At 39.8% G+C, this 21,891-nt stretch overlaps 3 protein-coding genes across 3 annotated transcripts; all 3 read right to left on the reverse strand.

Moving 5' to 3' along the window:
* Positions 1-1,561: 1,561 nt before the first annotated feature.
* Positions 1,562-6,557, reverse strand: LOC148374178 (SUMO-conjugating enzyme UBC9-like). The gene is made up of 7 exons (XM_088333346.1): positions 6,223-6,557; positions 5,884-5,969; positions 5,718-5,801; positions 2,867-2,939; positions 2,629-2,738; positions 2,339-2,418; positions 1,562-2,066 (listed from the first exon to the last, which is right to left on the reverse strand). The coding sequence occupies exons 2-7, from the start codon at positions 5,947-5,949 to the stop codon at positions 2,003-2,005; spliced, it is 477 nt and encodes a 158-aa protein (XP_088189472.1). The 5' UTR covers positions 5,950-5,969; positions 6,223-6,557; the 3' UTR covers positions 1,562-2,002.
* A 2,132-nt stretch (positions 6,558-8,689) lies between these two features.
* LOC148374179 (3-mercaptopyruvate sulfurtransferase-like) lies at positions 8,690-12,946 on the reverse strand. Its single transcript, XM_088354523.1, has 2 exons — positions 12,313-12,946; positions 8,690-9,483 (listed from the first exon to the last, which is right to left on the reverse strand). Exons 1-2 carry the CDS (start codon positions 12,899-12,901, stop codon positions 9,185-9,187), a joined length of 888 nt encoding a protein of 295 aa, XP_088210649.1. The 5' UTR covers positions 12,902-12,946; the 3' UTR covers positions 8,690-9,184.
* Positions 12,947-14,178: 1,232 nt separating this feature from the next.
* On the reverse strand, positions 14,179-19,130 carry LOC148374180 (3-mercaptopyruvate sulfurtransferase-like). Its single transcript, XM_088354535.1, has 2 exons — positions 18,477-19,130; positions 14,179-14,795 (listed from the first exon to the last, which is right to left on the reverse strand). The coding sequence occupies exons 1-2, from the start codon at positions 19,063-19,065 to the stop codon at positions 14,500-14,502; spliced, it is 885 nt and encodes a 294-aa protein (XP_088210661.1). The 5' UTR covers positions 19,066-19,130; the 3' UTR covers positions 14,179-14,499.
* Positions 19,131-21,891: the final 2,761 nt, after the last annotated feature.

Raw genomic sequence — 21,891 nt, forward strand, 5'->3', positions numbered from 1 at the left:
AGGATAAGCGGTACGGCTAATGAGATGAGATGAGATGAGAATTTAATGCAGAAAATGAATTCATAATTTGAATAAAAAAATGTATTATTCTACTTAATTATATTTGCATGTATGTTTTTCTTCTACAGTGAACGTCCAAGCTACTTCATTTTGGAACTTTTTTTAATAATAAACCTCATTCATGTTGAGCAACTCAGTATCTCACAACAAAATGTTAATTAACAATATATATGGTAAAACGAAACAAATGTACTATATAACATGTTAAACTACATAAATAAACACATTTGAAAAAAAATGGTGTAAGATTATTTCGTATTTTGTAAGGGAAAATACAACAGTTTGTAAGGGCATGGAGCAGTGGAAGTTGACAGTTATGCTACAACTTAGCAAATGTAAATCGTGTGTTACAATCTCCTCTAACAGAAGAACACACCTGCATCACTCCCATTGGCACATACAACCCTCAATCCATCAGAAACATCCACTGATGGCTGGGCGTGTTTATATATACAGTAAACACAAAGTACTATACAACTAAGTAGTTATGGTAACGTCGTGCCAAGCACAGAGTATGAGGACAAAGCATTTCTCGTCATACTTTTCCACCTATCCTACATACTCGCATCCAAGCCGTATTTACAAAGGCCGTGACCCTTCTGAAAACAGTTGAGAAAAACTGATGTAGTGCAACTGAAAACAAGTGCTAAAGTCTGAGGAAGAATCCTGACTACGGACTCAAAATGACCACACCGCACCATATTACTTCTAAAAAATTTTTGCCCAGCCTTCTTGAAGTTTTTGCTCACCTGTAGCAGCAAGTTGGCAGACAATTAGGTCAGCTCTTTAGATGAAGCTCATGTTATTTGAAATCAATGTTTATAAGTTGATGTATGATTATTCAAAAATGTTTGTATTGTAGACCTTGTACTCTATTCTTGCTTATTATATAAACCCAATTTTTTATTGAGTTTTTCATACCTCTCTGAGGCACTAAATAATACACTGTCCCTTTAAAATGCAGCATATTGAGGGAATATAGACTTGATGTGTTTTTTGCTGTTCATGTTGTACTAAAAAGATGTGATTAGACTATAAAAATACTTAAATTTGTGGGTCAACTCAAATGCGAATTTATGTTGTGTGTAAAAATGGTAAGCAGCGCGTGCAGAAAGGGCAGTGGTTTATACAGAAACAAGACACCAACAACAAAAATCGATGGTAAACGTGTGCTGAATTTAGGTGTTTTTGTTTGTAAAATGAGTTTTGCATTGTCTCAGCTAAGTGTTATTTTGCAAGCTCTTTAGTTTGCACTATATGAGAATAAAGAAGGGTTCACTGCTTTCACAGGTTGCTGTCCATGTTTTATTTCATTTATTTTACTAGGTGGCGGTTTTAGGGGGTCAGATACTATAAAAGTATATACATTAATTTTCTGAGTAACACTCTAATTTTAGTGACATTAATTTCGGGGCTAACTGGGTTACTTTTCATAGCAAGTAACCAACTATTTTTTTACCAACGTGCTCAACACTGGTTATTCACACATCAAACAAAAAAATTCCACAGGCACCGTGATTTTTATTTTTTTTAATTGAACTTCAATTCACAATAGACAATTCATTGCTTTTATTATTAATACCGCACACAGATGGTCACTAGCTAAACAATATAAAACACAACTTTATTTATAGTATATACACAGGCTCAATTATCTCTTTGCAAAAAACCTCAGGCCTTTTGCTTGTTCCTAATCATGCATTGAGATAATTTACAAAGCAATTGACACAGGTTGAATAAAGAAAAGTGGTCAACTGTTTTTCTAATTCTTCTTAAGCCGCAGTGGCTGGTCACAGAGGCCTGCTTGCTTCTTTGAAGCAGCTCTTTACATTACAACCAATATACATGTTCTGGAGCAATCTTTAAATCCCACCTATGAAATGGTGTTGATCCTCAATGGAGTGGTCCTTCAGGTAAATGAAATTTGACTAGCTTTTCAGATTTATGTGGGCGCAAACTTCTTGGCCTGGGCTCTGACACGCTTCTCGTAGTCCATCCGGTTCTGACTGCCATCAAAGACAAAAGTGCATTTTGATTTCTCATCATGGTCAGACACGTTATTTTAAAGGATCAACTGTTTGTTGTGTCGTAAGCTTCATTCAGTTTAAACCAGTCGGCAAATATTAATGACTTGAAGTCAATTATATCTTTCGATTTAAAGTAGCAAAAGCTCTGTACAAAACACCCTTATACTGTATGTACAGTGTTACAAATGAACAGCTAACTTATAAGAATAGTTTTAAGTTTACTACAGGTTTTGAAAAACACTTTGCTTTACCAGTAAATCGTGTAAGCCTCAGCCTGTGCTGGGTCTTGAATGTTGGGCTCATTCAGCAGCTCCTGGATTCCTAAAAGGATCTGAAAACACAGAAGGGCATGAAAATGAACAGTCCTAACAAATCAATGTATTTACACCATCAGCACAGGCTTAGAGAATCTACAATTTGCTCACTTGAACATTCAACAAATTCAACAATTGACACAGTAGACGCAGTGGACACATTCAAAGACCAAACTCAAGTCAACTCAAGCCTTGTTTATTTGTAAACTGAATGAGGATATAAAAACCTGTTTGATTGTTATGGCAGGCCTCCAATCTTTGTCTTCTTCAAGAATGGACAAACAAACAGTGCCAGACGGATACACGTTTGGATGGAATATTGGTGGCTCAAACTTGCCTGAGGGTGGAGCAAGAAGATTTTTTTTAATGAATCAATATCGTCAAACTTCTCTGGACCAAATTTTTACAGCGGGGCCTCAGAAGGCAGCTTACGTTTTTAACACGAGTGGCGTGAGTGGGACTTACATTTTGGTGGTGAAGAGGGGTAGTCGTCTTTGAAGAGCATTCGGAGTTTATACAGTCCTCCCTCCCACAAGGTCTAAAAATTAAGGGAGTAATAACAACTTTAGTCAAAAATGCAGCAACAAAGAGCTGAAGCTTTGTCACATAATTTGCTGCACTTAACCAGCCAGGCAGCCCAGCTGGCTGCCAGAGAGGACGAACCAGGACTGATAGGCGGAGAAAAAAAAGGAGGCTGGCTGACCTAAAACATGCAGTTAGCAGCGACAAACACGAACCCAGCCGGAAGTCAAAATAACAAGCACTGGGGTTTGGGTTGGCAATTGGGCTGTATTTGAAACACACCTAAATGTTGAAGCTTTTTCTTACTTTCATAATATTTTTCCAAGGATTAAAGAAGAACATGACCGCGCGCGGGATATAACTCTCCAACATCAACCTGCCCCTGCCTAATATGCTGCGTGGCCGGAACACAGATTTTAAAAGTAAAACAAAAGCAGGTGGAAAAAAAATACTTAAAGGCTCTTTGAACTCAGTGGGGTTCTGTTAACACATACAGAATAGAGAAAATGCTTACTTTGAAACTTCTCAGGGACACCTCAAACTATGCACACCACCTTTAAAATAGAAATTAAAGGCCACTGAGAGTGCCTTTGCATTATTTTACATGTTATGATGATTTTCATACAAAATAAATTAATCTTCTTTGCCGGTTGAAAACTCGGGAATATTGACGGAGACCTAATCTATCAGTTATAATAAACGTGTTTGGTCTTCATTAGGTTCACAAAACCAGTGTTTATCAACCGATGGGTATTGTGTAGTGCAACTAAAAACAAGTGCAACAAAGCACAATGAGGAATACAAACTACGGGAGGTCAAAGTGAGCAAACTGCACCATTTTTGAGTGAAGTTTTTTTTGTTACCCCTGGGAGGGGCTAGACGATACACAAAATCTATTTAAATTGTTCAACATTCAATCAGCCAGGCTCTCAGCTTGTAAAGATTGTTTTTAATTGGACTCTGTCTGTTTGACTTTGACACTCCTTTGTAAATACCGTATTTTCCGCACTATAAGGCGCACCTAAAAGTCTTATTTTTTTTCAAAAGCTGACCATGCGCCTTATAACACAGTGCGCCTTATATATGGCTCAATATTAAATTCGCAAGGTCTCGCAACTACGAGAAACAGCCGCCGACTCCATTTTTCGCGCTGTGCATACTGGGAAATATTAAACGATTGGTAGTTGCCGGGGCTCGTGTTGTATTTGTTTACTAAGTGGCAAAATGGCTACCCCATTAAACTGCTTAATTCATATTCAACAAATACAGTATTTGTCTGAATCCAGGGTTATGACTGGTGAAGATGTAAAGCACAATTTACCTTAAACAAACTCAGAATTATTCAGAATGTCACGTTTGAGAGAGAGAGAGAGCGAGAGAAAGAGAGAGAGAGAGCGAGCGAGATTCTCTTTCATACGTGCATTTGTAAAAAAAATGGCTCCTGTTAAGAGACACGCGTACAACGCCGAGTTTAAACTCAAAGCGATCAGTCACGCAGCACAACACGGCAATAGAGCGGCAGCGAAAGAGTTAAACTTAAATGAATCGATGGTACGGAAGTGGAGAAAGGATGAAGATAAGCTCCGCCAAGTAAGGAAAACTCAACAAAGTTTCCGTGGCATTAAAGCAAGATGGCCAGAGTTAGAGGAGACACTTGATCAGTGGGTTGTTCAACAAAGAGCGGCAAGCAGAAGTGTCAGTACGATAACTATACGTATGAAGGCAACAGCGCTGGCACAGGACAACAACACCGGACGTGGACACGGCAGAAGAAGAATTCGAGGGATTCGTCGATGAGGAGCTTATAGAGTGATCTTTGTTTTTCTTTTGTGTGTTTACGTTTTACATTTTACAGTTATTATGTTATTGCTTTGCACTCGTTGTTTTTGCACATTACGAGTGTCACTTTATTGCGATTGCACTAACGTTTCATTTAAAATAACAGTATCAGACGTTTTTTTCTTTGCGTGTTGACTAAATGGACAAAAAATAAAATGATATGTCGATGTTGTTCAAAGATGTTAAAGATGTGTCACGAAAATGCTTTACCTCAGAGAAAATAATAAAACGGCTGTTTATTTATTTTGGGAGTGAATGGAGTTGTGGAAAGCTTGTTTGTTAATAAAGTTAGACCTTTTTGAATGTTTTGTTGACATTCCCTCGAGCGTGGCAACATCTAGAGGTTGCATAACGTAACTACATTCTCTACTGTTGTCAAGTCGTCACATTTATTTACCGTAAATAGCCCTTAATCCCAAAAATGTCTCGAAGGACTGCACAGGATTACAATTACAAAATTGCACAATTACCTGATCTTAAACCAGCATGCACTTATAGCGCCTTATAATGGGGTGCGTCTTATGTATGGCATAAGTTTTAAAATATATCATTCATTGAAGGTGCGCCTTATAACATGGTGCGCCATATAGTGCGGAAAATACGGTAGTTAGGTTTAATGGTAAACAATGTTAAAATAAATCATGGTAAACATAAAAAACTAAAAGTTTATGTTGGGCGCCACCAGCCTGTACTTGCCCAAGACCCACCACAGGAAATGATGCCCCTTTGACCCGAGTGGTTAAGGGATACAAAAAATACTTTGGAATCCAAGCTTTAAACACACTTCTATTCTATAGCATACAAAAAAACCTATATTTAATGTTGACAATATCAGGGGATGGTGTAATAATAGTCTGTAATAATAGTTTGCAATAGTCTCTGATCTGTTCAGCCCTTTGAGACTCTCTGTGATTACGGGCTATACAAATAAACATGACTTGACTTTGAAACTTACGGCTTTCTTTCCAGGAATGGCACATTCCCAATTCATCAGATTCATGGTCCCATCTGGATTCTTTGTTGGGACAGCAACAAAACCCTGTCAGAAACGACATGATTCGAACGAGTTGCGAGGGAAAGCAGCATTTTAAAAACCATAATAAAGACACTGTTATACTTACAAACGGGTGGTCTTTTCTCCAGGCTTTGCGCTCTTGGGACAGTCTGCTAAGCGCAATGCCTGACATCGATGCTCATTAACTCCTCTCTACAGAGGGATGACATATTATTTCATTATTATAATTCATATAGAAAGGTACACAAAGAACACAGCCTCTAAAGTAGTTTGCCAAAATAACAACAACATACGGAGGAGTTTTATCTGAACCGTTATTTTAGGGTTAGCAATTGTTATTTAAGCTGTACTGTTTGCTGTAAGTACACAATTGAACACACCCACTAACTAATTCCGCATTACCGTTTTAAATGTAATGTTAAGTAGATCTTGAAACGAAACCCACCTGTTATTTTTCGGCAGAATATCAGAAGTGTTATGTCTCAATGGCGCTAGCGCTACCGAAGAAAACACACCCTTTGTCGCTTGGAAAACACAAACAATGGGCTTCTAGGGACGTTAATGAACAAAGGACACTTTGTTCGCCGTCCATAAAACTATTTAAAACGAGAATGGGGATGTTATTTTATCGCCTGTTAATCTAGAGAAAAACAATTGTAACGTCGTCTCGTGAAGTAGCATAATGCTAAAGAGGACCCCAATGTATTTATTTTGGAAGGACCTTCAGGCATTTTTATGGACAGCACGGGAACCGAGTCCAACTCGAACAGCCATGTTTGTAGTGAACCCAGCATGACAGTTGAAGGCTTTTGTCTTTTGTACAATTGACTTCATCAGTCGTACGCATCCTCTCACGTTCATACATACGTCTTCGTCCCATTGTCAAGCCACATATCTATCTATCTATCTATCTATCTATCTATCTATCTATCTATCTATCTATCTATCTATCTATCTATCTATCTATCTATCTATCTATCTATCTATCTATCTATCTTTGTTTGCTGTTATTAGTGTCAATAAATTTGTTCAAACCAAACCAAAAAAATCTATCTATCGATCGATCCGATAGATAGATAGATAGATTTTAATTTTGCTTTCAACTCTTGTCACTGCACGTTGCATCAAACAAACAGTTGAATCGGATCAGGATACAAAATGCCTGAAAAATGCTCTCCAATTTAGGTCGTAGGGACTCATTAAAATGTAGATAAACAAGCTATGTGTGCTGTCAGATAAGATATTGTGTTCTACGGTGGATCGAAATATATTAATGACAAAAAGTGGAAATCAATATGGAGGACCAAGAGTGCCATTATTCAATTGATAAAACGACGATACAATTCATTAAAACAGCCTTAAAACATCCAAGTAATCTAGGAAATGGTCTTTCAAAACAAAAGCCTTTACCAAATTTTTCATTTAAAATGTCATCGTAATTGAATTTTTCATAATAGCCATTGTCAGTTCTGAGGTCGTGGGAACCTCCTGTGTGGGTTCAAATCCAGCTACCGGCCTTACTGTGCGGAGTTTGTATGTTCTCTCGTGCTTGCGTGTGACTGAGCGAGTGAGTTGTCTGTCCACGTGTGCCCTGCGACTGGCTGGCACTCAGTTGAGGGTGTCCCCTGCCCACTGCCCGGAGATGGCTGGGATGGCTCACGACCTCAGAACTGTGCCGCACACACGCTTACCCCATTTAGCAAAATCCAGAGAAATGTTTTTTGGGGGTTAAAGGATAAAAATGACATTCGAGACAGGGGTGAATACTGCAGTGCAGATGCTACCAGTCATCGTTGACCTCAGTACGCTCTCTAATTATAAAAATGTAAATAAAATTAAAAAGTCACTCTTTGAAGAGGGTTGAGTTGCAAGATTTCTGGTACCATCTAAAGCACATATGTCAGAGTCAAGGCCCGCGGGCCACATTAGGCCCGCGAGAGGGTTTTACCTGGCCCGCGTGACGATATCAATATATTATTAGATCCGGCCCGCAGGCCGCTGCAAGCCAGCAGCCCGCAGTACGCATGAATACTACATTTCCCACAATGCAACGGGGACGCGCCGAGCGGGAGCAAAGCGGGAGGCGGTTTGATTTATTCAGCAGTCGATCAGCAGCAGTCATTAGCATAACAGCAAAAATTAGCCCACATATACCCATCAACAATGGCTAAACAGAAGGTGGACACTGAAAACCGGGGCTTTCAAACAAGGTGGGAGTTGGAGTACATGTTCACGGAGGTAGCTGGAAAACCTGTGTGTCTGCTATGTGGAGAAAGTGTGGCGGTGATGAAAGAGTATATTAGACGGCATCATGAAACAAAACACACGGAGAAAACCAAGATTCTGGACATAGAACAAAGGCTACAGAGGTTCGAGGAATTTAAACGAGGTCTCAAATCTCGACAGGGTCTGTTCAGAAAAGCCCAGTCACAAAGCGAGGCTGCTGTCAAGGCCAGTTTTATTTTAGCAGAGGAGATCGCCAAATCAGCCCGGCCATTTACCGAAGGGGATTTCATCAAAAACTGTATGCTTAAAGTCTGTGACGAACTTTGCCCAGTCTTTTGATAAAATTGTCTCCTATTTAGCAGAGAAAATGACTTTTGATTGTTATTATTTGTTAATCAGTAATTCCTTTTTTTCACACTAACCCAGAGAAAGCACAGAAAGGAAAGTCAATGTACATTTGAGCAGGACAGATGAGGTCCAGTGTGTTGATTGCTATTGGTTTTAAGTAACAAGAGATTTTTGCACTTTATTTTATTGTATTTCGAGGCAATATTACTTTTTAATAATTTCAGATGATTGAATGATAGAAAATGGTTATGAGTTGTTGTTATGAGATATGTTATGAGTTTTTTATATAAAGGACATTTGTATTTTGTGCCTGCTGAAATTAAAAATGACTGACAGAGTCATAAGAAAATATTGCTTTATTTATCCAATCATATTGTAATATATTTGTTGTGTTTTCAGTAGGTTAAATCTTGGTTTCAGTAAAGATTGGACAGTCCGGCCCTCGGCTTGTAGCCAAATGTTTTATTTGGCCCTCCGTCCATTTGACTTTGACACCCCTGATCTAAAGGTTAACCGTGCACACCACTGCATATTGCTAAAAGGAACCTGATTCTGCATAATGAAAAGCGCAAACACTTTAAATTTTTATTGAATTACAAAGTAAAATGATATACAGTCGATATTTGGAAATTAGGCTTCAGCAAACTGGTTGGGGAAAACAAGAATTAAAAAAACACGGCTAGTGCTGCTTGTGTTAGAAATTGATTGTGTGTCAAATATATCATAATCTCTTTCCGAAAGCACTTATGCGGTTACGATTTTAAATTCACTGATTTTACACACATTTCTTTCTTTTGTAACATGGACCCCAGCGTTTCCAGACCTCTGCTGCCTCACATCTTTTTCCTTTCTCCCTCCGAGATGATGTTATCAGGGGATGCCCGTTTAAACCACTCGGACCAGGATCCGTCATAGACACATACGTTCGGGTGCCCTAGCAGTCGAGCAACCAGAACCGCAAAGCAGGCTGTCACGCCACATGAGCATGTGGCCCACAAGGGCTTATCTAAATCTAGTTTTGCTTCCTTGAATCTTCTGGCCAGGTCCTCGTTGGCTAGAAACTTTCCAGAGGAATCCAGCAAGGAAGTAAACGGCAGATTGACTGTCCCTGGGAAATGGCCAGGTAGTGTGCCTGTTTAAAAAAAAAATAATATCATTAGGTTTGTGTATTGACAATTAACAACAATTGCTCAGTTATATAGACCCCTGTCCATCCTACATCATCAATGAATTGTCAGGAAACAGGAAGCAGAATCCACTCGCGTAACGTTACTCAAAGTTTATTGGGAATAGAGAAAGGAGCGAACACTCGATCCGGAGATCATTGGTCGCGGGGAGTAGATTGCTCGGAACGCGGAAGTGGTCAAAATCAAACAGATTGTGGCGAGAGCAAAACAGGAGCAAAAACACCGGAAAAAAACGGAGATTCACAGGGCCTGGCAAAACAAGAACAAAGACACAGGAAAAACGGAGATTCTCAGGGCTTAACATGTCAAAACAGAGTTTCGCTTACGCTCCGACAAAAAACGACTCACAGGACAGCGTTTAAGTAGTGACAGGGAGCAATCTGTCAACGAGTTTTAGCTGGTGTCCATGGGTGAGGCCAATTGGGCGCCCTGGCGACCGTGACAGAAGCTGGCGCCACATAGCGGGGGCCAATTGGGCGCCATGGCAACTGTGACACGCATTACCACAGGATGTATGTTGAGTTGTGTTTTTGGAGTCACTATGTACAAAAACAACATGCTCAGCTTTTGTGTGTGGGGGTGCAAAAATCCCAATTTTAAGGAACATGTTATTTTGTTTGCAATTCAAGAAGAAACAGACCTTTGAAAAAGCACTGTAGGAGTCTGGGGCTGCAAGCCATTAAAAAAACGGACTCTACCGAGGACATTATGGGGAATGTCCACTTTTGTTGTGTCCATTTCACATATCTGGTAAATTATTGTGGCGATCTGATTTTGATTAACTTGAGTGCATATTGCCTTTGTAAGTGTAAGTAGGATGAGTGTCAGGGAAATGCTACCTATGCTTTCTATTGACTGTAAGTTTGCTACCACTGGAGCAAGCTCGCAGATGTCTTATAGTAATAATAATAATAATAATAATAGCGATAAATAATAATGATAACATTTACATAATGAATAACATATATTTTATATCATATCCATTTAATGATAATACGTTATTATATTGTTAAAACTAATTATTATGAATTAATCCTTGTTATTATCAGGAATGATTTTACCAACAAGGATGCAAGCCAAGGAAAGTCGATTCGTCTCACGTCACCTGAGCCTCTTTTTTTCCTCCATTTATGACAGGGTTTAAAAGAATGCAGCATGACCCACCCCGGGTCCGCGGGTGTGATAGCCCAAACCAGCCTGAGCCCAACCAATTACCTTGATTTGAGGGACCAAGCCCGACACAAACTCAAATTTTTATATTTTAAATGTGAGGACTCTGAAGAATTTTGGGTCTAAGATCTTACCTATAATTACCGGCAATGGACTGCCATTGTATATGAAGCAAAAAGCTCACACACAAAAGCTCCACAAAGTCACTTGCACAGTCAGTGTATGTGTTAAAGATATATATATATATATATATATATATATATATATATATTACTTTGATCACTAAATAAAGTAAAGTTGCTATATTCCTGCTTGCACATACTTTTGTGCTTATTTCAGACGTTACCATCTACAATCCACAACCCTTTTCTGTCACATTGACATGAATGAGTCAGTTTTGCTGTAATAATGCGCGCACGGTCTGACTATGTCACACTTGTTTACATCACAGAATTAATACCTGTCAACCTGTATGTTTTTGCCATACAAAGTACGTTTATTATGCATTTTAAGACGTGTACGACGTACAAGAAAATCTGTACGTGTGATTTGTCAATTATGTGTTCCATCTGGTATACACCCACTATTATGAAACGGCATATCAATCAAGCCAAACGAGTTTGCCGCGGTAGCCTCTATTTCTGTATTGGTTTTTTTTTCGTTGCAAACGAAGCGAGCAGTTGGATGCTACTGTGCGCATGCGTCTGCCGCCTGGGGATTTCCCATCATGCATCATTTCGATCACACGTAAACAAAGCGAAAGCAGAGTAGTAGGCCTACATCAACAACATAGTTTTGAATTTTCTTTGGATATAATCATTAAGTTGCAATGGCCGAACCTGAATTAAAACGTTGTAAGTCATTCGGATCTGAAAACAACAGACAAGGTTGATGGAGTCAGTTTGAAATACATGTGGTCTTAAAAACATCGGATTTGATGTGGTAGTTGTGTAGTGAAAAGAAGTCCGTCTCTTTTTAGAGAACCGGCTTTTTCGGTTCAACTCATTAAAGAGAGCCGGCTCTCAAACGGCTCACTTGCTTTGATGCATTATATTACGAATTATTATGTTGTATAAAGAAGTTAAGAAAAAAAGGAAATACAAAAGGAGAAAATGAAAAAAGACAGGTTTGTGATTATCCGTTTAATCAGTATATTACCAACAATAATTAAATGCAGAAAATGAATTAATAATTTGAATATGAAAATGTATTATTCTACTTAATTATATTTGCATGTATTTTTCCTTTCTACAGTGAACGTCCAAGCAACTTCATCTTTGAACTTTTTTTATAGTAAACCTTTCATATCGAGCAACTCAGGATCTCACAACAAAATGTTCATTAACAATATATATGATATAACGAAACACATGTACAATATAACATGTTAAACTACATAAATAAACAAGTTTGAAAAAAATATATATGGTGTAAGATTTTTTTGTATTTTGTAAGGGAAAATACAACAATTTGTAAGGGCATGGAGCCCTGGAGCTTGACAGGTATGGGAATTGGGGTCTATATCCCCACATTAATACAAAAAAGTTGTTTTTTTCCCAAAATGCACACAGTATAAATTAGACTAGTGAAAGAAAACTCCTCACCCTCAATAGGCTCCGGTTCGATACCCCTGTACCTGCCCGCAGGCCTGGTGTCCACCACCTGGGTCTTCTTGGTGCTGATGTTCTCCAGCAGGTCCTTATAGGTTTTCACCCACTCATGGTTCATTATCGCCTTGAAGTCTCTGGGCTGAGGCTTCACAGATTCCGAAGTCACAGGACGCCCCTCGGCCAACCAGTTCTTGAAGCCCCCGTCCAGGACGGACACAGAGTCGTGGCCAAACAGTCGAAACATCCACCAGACGCGCGGTGCAGTGTACAAGCCGAACTCGTGCCTGTCGTACACCACAACATGCGTGTCGTTGTCGATTCCCATCTCGCCAACGTAGCGTGAAAAGTGGTCGCTCGTGGGGAGTGTGTGACAGTAGGACGAGCCCGTGTCCTTGCACTCGTCCATGTCAAAGAAGAAAGAGCCCGGGATGTGCCTCTCCGCGAACTCCGCTTTCGGATGCCGATTCGCTGCCGGAGTGTACCATGACGAGTCCAGGACTCGAATTTTGGAGCCTACGAAGCCCTTTCGAATTGCGTCGGCCAGCCATTGGGCTGAGACCACGGAGCGAATTTGTCCCGACATAGTAGTTTGGATTTTCTGGAGAATGACCTTTCCAAAACTAAGGTCCGGGAGGTGTTACCAGAGGGTGGGTCCATTAGTTGCTAAACGTTACTCCGCTAAATTGCGTAATGTCACAACTGAACAGTATCGTCCATGTGATTGTATCAATTTGACCTCATTTTACACTTTTTTTAAAAAGTCACCCATCAAAGTTTTTTTATCCTAAAAATAAATGGGATACAATTCGTCTTCATGTGTGTATGTTCTAGAATATAAAAAAGTGCACAAACCTACTAATGAAATGATTATAAGATACCATAGACACTACACAGTTAAGTCAAAGTATTAATAAATGTACCCATGTTTATGTGTAAATTACCCGGTGGGAACGGCAGTCCTCCCATTCAGCATTTTGAAAAGCTCTGGTATAAAACTTATTGTGTACAAAAACTTTTTTAATTACAATATATACCTTTTATTTGAATGCGTAAAATATTATAACAGAGCACTATGTTATAACATTATTTTAGATTTGTAGTGTGAAGGACCAAAACTAAGAGATCTTGTTCATTGTGCTTTGAATGATTTTATACAGCACTCCAGGTTTCAATTCTTTGCCTGAAGAGTACTACGCAAATACATTTTGATGGGGTTGATTGCCTGGACAAAATATTTTTGAACTTGAAGCCTCTGACGGTAAAGTGCGGTGAAAATTACATTTACGAGTTATTGACAAGTAACTACACGATACTAAGTGCTTGTTTTAGTGTGCGTGTATGAACAAAATGTTCAATTGGCATCATTGAAGCACGTGGCTTCCAGTGGTGAGCTTATACAAGTTTTCTGTTTTAATTATGTTTCAGATATTCCACCCTGAAAATATTGTAATTGTTAATTTCGGTATTTATAAATCACAGCACTATACATTAACAAGTAAACACTTTACTTGGTTCCAGAGAAGCAAAAGTTCTTTCTTCTTGCACTGGCCTTACAGACAAATGGCTTACAGATGACTGTGTTTTGGAAGGAAAAATGCATTGGATTTGCATGGACGCCAGATGAGCAGAAGATCAATCAAAGTGGTTTAAAGCTGACTGGGATAAGTGTTGGCGCCATTAAAATCTGTCATCTGCATTACATGTGGAACTGGGTACATTTTCATACGCCTCGTCGAGGAGAAGAGGAATTCAGCCACCAGAGCCAAAGAAAATCAAGCAACAAACTTAGAGCAGGATTAAAAACAAATTGTGAAACAAATAAGACATTTCTGTTAAGCTGGACAATACAGAGGAACACTATTTACAATTGAAATCGTCTTTATTAGCATATAACCTTGCTAAAATTGGCATTTTTCACATTAACTATATTTCGCAAAGCAGGTTTTTTCAACCCACTCACAATGAAAAGCTAAATATTTACTTTTGTAGTAAATCAATCATTAAAGTTAAGTTAATGAATGATGAGAGTGACCCATGAGTATTTAGGAAAACTACATCATCAAAAAAGTGCACTTTGTTTTTGAAACACAAACGTTCCCCGTGATTGCGTCATTGCGTCACACACTGTTACAAAGCAGTTCAATCAGTGCAAATATTACTAACTAATAACTATCGACTCAATTATTTTTTTCTCTCGCCCTCTGAGAGGACATTTTCAGGAGACGCTCTTTGAAACCACTCAGCCCAGGAGCCGTCGTAAACGCATACCCCGGGGTGCCCAAGAAGGTGTGCTGCCAGAACCACAAGGCACGCCGTCACGCCAGAACCGCAAGTGGCCCACAGCGGCTGGTCCAGTTTTACCCCGGCCTCCTTGAACAGTCTGGACAGGTCCTCGTTGGGCCGATACTTTCCAGAGGCCTCCAGGAAAGAAGTGAATGGCATGTTGATGGCGCCAGGAAAGTGGCCTGGAAGGGTTCCTGGATCAAAATATACAGTTAAAATATACAGTTGTTATACTGTATTTCTCTTCAAATAGTGCAATATGTTTACAAAATATATGAACACACCTGCCCCCAATACCGTTTTTTAATTGTTGTCACCTAATTACAAGCTGTGGTCAATCATGGACAATTCATCACATCCACTACACAGCATTATATCCAGACAGAAGAGCAGCTTCAGCGACAGACTGCTGTCACTGTCTTGTACCACGGACAGACTGAAGAGATTTTTTCTCCCTCATTCCATGAGGCGCTTTAACTCCACCCGGCAGAGTAAAGGCCCACATTAAACCACACCCCCTACATTGCATATTACCGAAATTTATTGCAATATGTATTCTGTGTAGCACGGCGGCGCAGTGGTTAGCGCGTGTGCGGCACAGTTCTGGGGTCGTGGGAACCTCCTGCGTGGGTTCAAATCCAGCTATCGGCCTTACTGTGCAGAGTTTGTATGTTCTCCCTGTGCTTGCGTGGGTTTGATTTTAGTCAATGTTATGAAAATGCTGGTCTGCTTTATGTTTGCGTCACAGCTTCATGAAGATCCCAATATGCTATTGGCAGAACTCCCTCCCATATTGCTCCCTTTCTCTTGCTATTTAATATTGTTTAGCTACGGTTCCCAAGACTTGCATTGATAGTAAAACAAAAAGATTATAAGAATGGAAAAAAAGATTGATATAATAAAACAATACAAAAATGTATGTGGATACAATTTTTACTTCAGGTACTGGGGGTTTATAACACTATCACAATGGGTTTCTATCCCCAACCATACGATAATTTCACCTTGCGATCCACACCGCAGAACAGATTAATGTCGTATCGTAGGGGTCCAATGTAGTTAGTTACATCTGATATCGTAATGCAGATTGAATTGGGCTAAGCGATTAGTATACAATTTTTTTTTTCATTTATCATCTTAAACATCATCAATTTAAACATTTGCTGGGTTGTTCAATTCTGAGTTTATGACTTTTTAAGGTTGGATGAGTAGGACATAAAAATGTGATGGGAAGGGTCTCTTGACGGCAAAACTAAAAAAAAGTCCTGCTTCCTTGACACTAGGTTGTTTCAATATGAAAGACCGACCAAGCCAAATGTAGAAATAGAAACTGGGCTGCAGGGCATTGTTCCACCTTGACAATGACCCACAATACACATCTAAAATGACCAAGGCTTTTCTAAATGGGCTAAGGGTAGAGGGGATAACCTGGCCAAGCATGTCCCCAGATCCAAACCCAACAAAACATCTTTGGGGCATCCTGGAGCGGAAGTTGGAGAAGCAGTATTGTGGTCACAGATATAAGTTACGGGTGCCTAGACCTACCAGCAACTTGCATGGAAACTTCATTTCTTTCAGGATACCAAAAATTTGGAATTTTTTGCCTGACCGGATTATTAGTGCAAATACGGTGCAAACCTTTAAGCAAAGGTTGGCAGAAATAGATTTGTCAAATTTACTTAGGGGAGGGGGCGTAAGGTGACCATATTTGGCCATGCTCACTCTCAGCATTAGTTTTTTTTGTGTGTGTCATGTTTTGATTAATGTATCCAACAATACCTTCAGTAAACATTTCATTTGGCACAAGATCTCAAATATCTCCCAGCTCTGTCATGCTGTCATGGAGGATTGGATGAGAACTCCAATGGCAATTTGTGAAGCTCTGGTGAGATCTATGGTCAGGAGAATTAAGGTGGTTCTGCAAAATAGTATTGCCCACACAAAATATTGAACTTCAGGAACGTTTACTTTAGGGTGTACTCACTCTTGTTACCAGGGGTTTAGCTACTAATGGCAATATTTTGAGTTTTTTGGGGGAAAAATTAATTTAGGCTGCTATATAAGCTTTACACAGTCTACCTTTCATTGTGTTAAAGCAATGTTTCTTCGGTGTTGTTAAACTAAACATTATGATGACATTTCTGCAGAAATGTGAGGGGTGTAGTCACTTTTTATTAAATACTGTATATACAGTATATTTTTATAAGATAACTTGAATGTATTTATATTTTTAAGCATTTTTTAATTTCTTGCGTCTTCTGTATCTATTTTGTCACGTAATTTGACAAAACAAAATGTAATTCATATGAAGAGGTGCCCCGGTTGCCTAAGCTTTTCACCGATTGGTTGATCAGTGATAAACGAATAGCTACCACATAAATCAACAGACAGGTTAAATGTTTAGTCAGTTCACGCACCCTCCCCCAATTGAAAAAAGGTTTATTTGGACAAAATATACAACGAAATTAATGATGAAATGCATAAATATATGCATACATTGTTTTTATATCATATATGTGGGTATGGGGCAGCACGGTGGGGCAGTGGTAAGCGCGTGTGCGGCAAAGTTCTGAGGTCATGCGGTCGAACCCTCCCGTGTGGACTTAGCATGTTCTCCCCGGCACTCTGGTTTCCCCCCACATTCCCAAAAAAATGCATGTCAGGTTAACTGGCCGGTCTGAATTGTCCCTAGGTGTGGATGAGCAAGTGTGTTGTCTGTCTCTGTGTGCCCTGCGACTGGCTGGCAACCAGTTCAGGGTGTCCCCTGCCCACTGCCTGAAGATAGCTGAGATGGTCTGCGGCACCCCCGCGACCCTACTGAGAATAAGCGGTGCAGACAGTGGTTGGATATGTAGGTATGATTTGATATATCTATATTTTCATTTATGTATACGGTGTATATTGGTATGTATCTATACATTTATTCTACATATGGCAGAATTGGTCCTTCATAGTCAAAATAGGTTATAGTTTGCAGGTGGCCCACAGCCCAAAATTGTTACAATCAAAGTTAACACGCAGATTACATATGCTTCTTTAGTAAATACAATATATCTATAAATATAAACATTTTACCCATACAGGTCAACTTATTCGTTTCGCCCATATTTTAGACCTTCCTTTTTATGCGTTTTTTTATCATTTCAAATTGTATAGTGTACATGTTTTCTTCGATATTATTTATTATGAGGCTAATTTAAAAAAAGATTTAGATGGTTAACTTTAATGCAAGTGTTTACAATAATCTGTAACTAGATGGTTATTTTCAGAGTAACGCGCTACTTTTAGGTATCCGTTATCCAGGATGTAATGGAGTTACTTTTTAAATGTAGTGTCTAAAAATGAATAATAGGAATGAGTGGAGAGGTGTTGTAAAAGGATTGTGGGATGTTTGGACACGTTTTAAGGGATGGGCAGGGCACCTGTAGGATGCTGCAGGGGTAAACCAGTGAAAGCTGTCGGGCCCTGCTGTTGAACGGAAGAGTGAATTGTGCCACCCTGACCTGAGTGACATGCGATCTTTCTTGTGTCCCGTTACATCTGGAGGGACGAATGCATGACTAACTTGGTTGCCGAGGTGCTTAACTTATTTGGGTGTTTGGGCATTTGGGTTGGCCATCGTCCAAAAATGTTTGTGTGTTTTTTGCTATTTTCCCCCTTTTTATTTTCTTTGTTATTGTAGGTGTTTGTCTTGCTGGCGGTCACCCCTCTTGAGGGATATGACCAAGGTAGATAGATGGCCAGATAATCTAAAAATGTAACTAATCACTGTGTTTCTGTAAAACGCCCAACACTGTTTATAAAGGGAACATTTAGCTAAGATTGAGAGGTATTAGTTCACCTATGTACGCTATACACTTAAGTAGCCTGCTCACCCTCTCTGGGCTCCGGTTCGACCCCCTTGTACCTGCCCGCAGATCGGGCGTCCACCACCTGGATCTTCTTGGTGCCGATGTTGTCCAGCACATCCTCATATGTTTTCACCCACGCAGGATTTATTGTCGCATTGAAAACTCTGGGCTGAGGCTTCACAGATTCCGAAGTGACAGGGCGCCCTTCGGCCAACCAGTTCTTGAAGCCCCCGTCCAGGACGGACACGGAGTCGTGGCCAAACAGTCGAAACATCCACCAGACGCGAGGAGCGCTGTACGATCCGAAGTTATTAGTGTCGTAGACCACAACGTGCGTGTCGTTTCCGATGCCCATCTCGCCAACGTAGCGTGAAAAGTGGTCGCTCATGGGCAGCATGTGGTCGTACGGTGAACTCCGGTCACTGCACTCGTCTATGTCAAAGTAAGAAGAGCCCGGGATGTGCTTTTCCGCGAACTCTGCCTTCGGGTCCCGTTTGGTGATTGGGAGGTACCATGACGAGTCCAGGACCCGAATTTTGGAGCCCACGAGACCCTTTTTGATTGCGTCCGCTAGCCACTGGGCTGAGACCACAGTGCGAACTTGTGCCGCCATGATGGCAAATGTGTAAATATGCTTCAGCGGTCAACAGCAGAGGGCGCCCGAGAGGGGTTTAGACACCGTGCGTGTGCGCTCGTGTGTTGGGGACTTAAGAATAGTGGTTCTCAACTGGTCTGATTTGAGCACCCACCATCCCACCCTCATGAAAAGATGCGACACAAATCAAGAAAAATAACCAACTTCTCAGATATATCCAATGAAAGGGTTGTGCAGTTTGAGACCGAGATAAAAGAATATGTTCACTTTTGTTTTGTTTTTCAAAAACAAAATGACCAACAAATCCAAAACCAGTATCGTATATTCTGGCAAATAAATCGACATCGCATATACAGGCAATCCCTTAAAACTGCTTTGACATAGCCACACATTAAAAGCAATTGGTACCCTAATTATGAATTAAACTTATGCTTAAACATCACTATTTCTTAAGCAGATAATAAGGAATACTACACTGATAAAAAGCCAAAAATATTTAATTTTAAACAATTTACTGTACCTACAGCAGCGCTTCAATGGCAGACACTATTTCACAATCATTTCCTTCTTCAACTCAGTCGTTGTCACTGTTTTATGCTTTTCCTTCCCCATATCGCTGACCTTCTTGGGACCCGTTATTATTAAAAAAGGAAATAAAATCTACAAAAACCCAATACAATTAGATGTGGTCCCTCTCAACCACTACTAGGATGGCGCCGATTGACTGAACAGGAAAAAGATATCAAGCAGGGCATTATCGCCATCTACATTCAAAATTTGCATCTCCCTAATTTAACCCTTTAAAGTTTAAAGCTTTGAAGGCTGTAGTAGAATAATCATCTGTCACAGGTTGGGAAATTATGCAGTTGCACATCCATAGGGTGTGTACACAGCTACAAAGCAAACTACTTTTGCCAAGCATTGTTGAACATTTACTCACTAAAATGTTCACGAAAGCTTTGGAGTGGGATAACTGACATGACATTTCCAAACTATGGATTTAATCAATTACAGAGCAGCAGACAGGCAAGTTCAAAGAGTATACAGACTTCCAACTTTTGTTGAGTCGATGCTTATTTAACTTTGTTTAAATCCGACACACAGTCGTGCACACATTTATCGGAACGTTATCTATCCAGCATATTTCTCCTTAATTTTGAGCAAATTTCATTTTAAACGGGCAAACAGGAAAACGGATGATGACATTCAAAAGCAGAAAAGAAATAACAGGGGAAAACAGTAGCTTATTTCAATTTTAGGCAAAAACAGTTTGTCCACTAGAATCAGTATTGTGAAAGCCTGTCAATGCCAAGGTCCCACTCATCGCTGTAGACATGGGATGGTGCTTTACACCAAGAAACAACAGCGTCCGGATGACGAAGGCACTGTATCAGAGTCATATCAGGAGGACTCTCGTGCTCCTGGTAACCACCAAAACCAGTACTTCAGTGGTTCACGTGGGTGAGCAAACTCCTACACAAAAAAAAACGGCATGGAGAGGCTTGGGTGCAGTTAGGCTGTACCTTCCCAAGACACACCACAGGAATAGGTGCCCCTAAAACAGTGAACCTTGTAATCTGTATATGCTTCCCTTTAGGGATGTCATCAGGAGACACAGAGTAATCGTCCATAGTGAAACAGACGACATCCAGCTGTACACTGCTGTGTCCCCAAATGACACAAGTCCTATACAACGTTTTTAAAATGCATTTTAGATATTAAGTCATGGATGGCAGAGAATTTATTACAGCTTAACCAGGACGAAACATCTGTCCTGAAAGTCGGAATTGTCTTAAAAATTGGGGGGCTATTTTTGACTCTGAGCTTTATTCTATTCCGTATATTAAAAATATAACTACAATTGGGTTTTGTATTCTGAAGGATATAGTCCACAGTCCACCCATTTCTCTCTCAGGCAAACACGGAGGTGCTGATGCATGTTTTCATATCCTCTCTTCTAGATTATTGTAATGCCCTGATCTCCGGTCTTCCCAAAAATAACATGCCAGCTTGAAGCTACTACATAAATCGTCAGTTTGTGTGCTTACGAGGGCCAGGGGAGGGATCACATTACACCAGTATTAAAATTGCTGCATTGGCTCCCCATACGTTTCAGTTTTTAAGATGCTTTTACTAGTTATTAAACGTTTTAACGCTCTTGGGCCAGCTTATCTGTCTTTTTTTATTTTATTATATCAGTCTTCGCAGTCCCTGAGACCCTCTGGGAGCAGTTTGTTAACTTTTCCAAGGGCGAGGTCCAGAACCTTTGGTACTCAGTCATGGAATGGTCTCCCGAAGAATATCAGGTCTGCTGGGACCCTTGATATTTTTAAGAAGAGGCTCAAAGACTCACTTTTCTAACTTGGGTTTTAATTGATCATTTTTATTTAGTTTGATTTGCTAAACCTCTAACCTTTTGCAGGAAGATGCGACTTTTTATTTAGCATTTTTTAGGTTTTTGTTCTGCAGTTGTATATATTTTTTTTAATCTTTATTATTTCAGCGTTTCCTCAGTTTGGGAGGCACAATAGAAGGGTGTGGTTTGAATGCTAGACAATTGAAATCCTTTCCTGAGGCCATCTGCTGCAATCAGTGTGGATAAGCCTCACTCAGGTCCCTTTCCTCACATGATCAGTCTGTGCCTTGCCATAAGTATGTTCCACCCATCAATTTTCTTATCCTCACGAGGGTCGCGGGGGTCATAAGTGTATTTTGTTTGCAATTTGATTTGCTTTATTATTTATTTTGTTTTTATTTTATAGTACCCTTTGTCTGTGTTGGTGTATTTAGTGTTCCTGGTTGGGTTTTGGAAAAGGAGGGATTTATTTTTATTTTTATTTTACA

This window comes from Urocampus carinirostris, chromosome 1, assembly GCF_059441175.1.
Source record: "Urocampus carinirostris isolate Australia breed hairy pipefish chromosome 1, RoL_Ucar_1.0, whole genome shotgun sequence".
NCBI classification, from domain to species: domain Eukaryota; kingdom Metazoa; phylum Chordata; class Actinopteri; order Syngnathiformes; family Syngnathidae; genus Urocampus; species Urocampus carinirostris.

Excerpts from the sequence above, each read along its gene's own strand:
- LOC148374178 (XM_088333346.1), bottom strand. The coding sequence starts at position 5,949 with ATGTCAGGCATTGCGCTTAGCAGACTGTCCCAAGAGCGCAAAGCCTGG. Across the intron at positions 5,802-5,883 it reads GGAGAAAAGACCACCCGTTT|GGTTTTGTTGCTGTCCCAAC; the intron begins GTAAGTATAACA and ends CGTTTCTGACAG. Across the intron at positions 2,940-5,717 it reads CCATTCCTGGAAAGAAAGCC|ACCTTGTGGGAGGGAGGACT; the intron begins GTAAGTTTCAAA and ends CTTAATTTTTAG.
- LOC148374179 (XM_088354523.1), bottom strand. The coding sequence starts at position 12,901 with ATGTCGGGACAAATTCGCTCCGTGGTCTCAGCCCAATGGCTGGCCGAC. Across the intron at positions 9,484-12,312 it reads CGAACCGGAGCCTATTGAGG|GCACACTACCTGGCCATTTC; the intron begins GTGAGGAGTTTT and ends TTTTTTAAACAG.
- LOC148374180 (XM_088354535.1), bottom strand. The coding sequence starts at position 19,065 with ATGGCGGCACAAGTTCGCACTGTGGTCTCAGCCCAGTGGCTAGCGGAC. Across the intron at positions 14,796-18,476 it reads CGAACCGGAGCCCAGAGAGG|GAACCCTTCCAGGCCACTTT; the intron begins GTGAGCAGGCTA and ends ATTTTGATCCAG.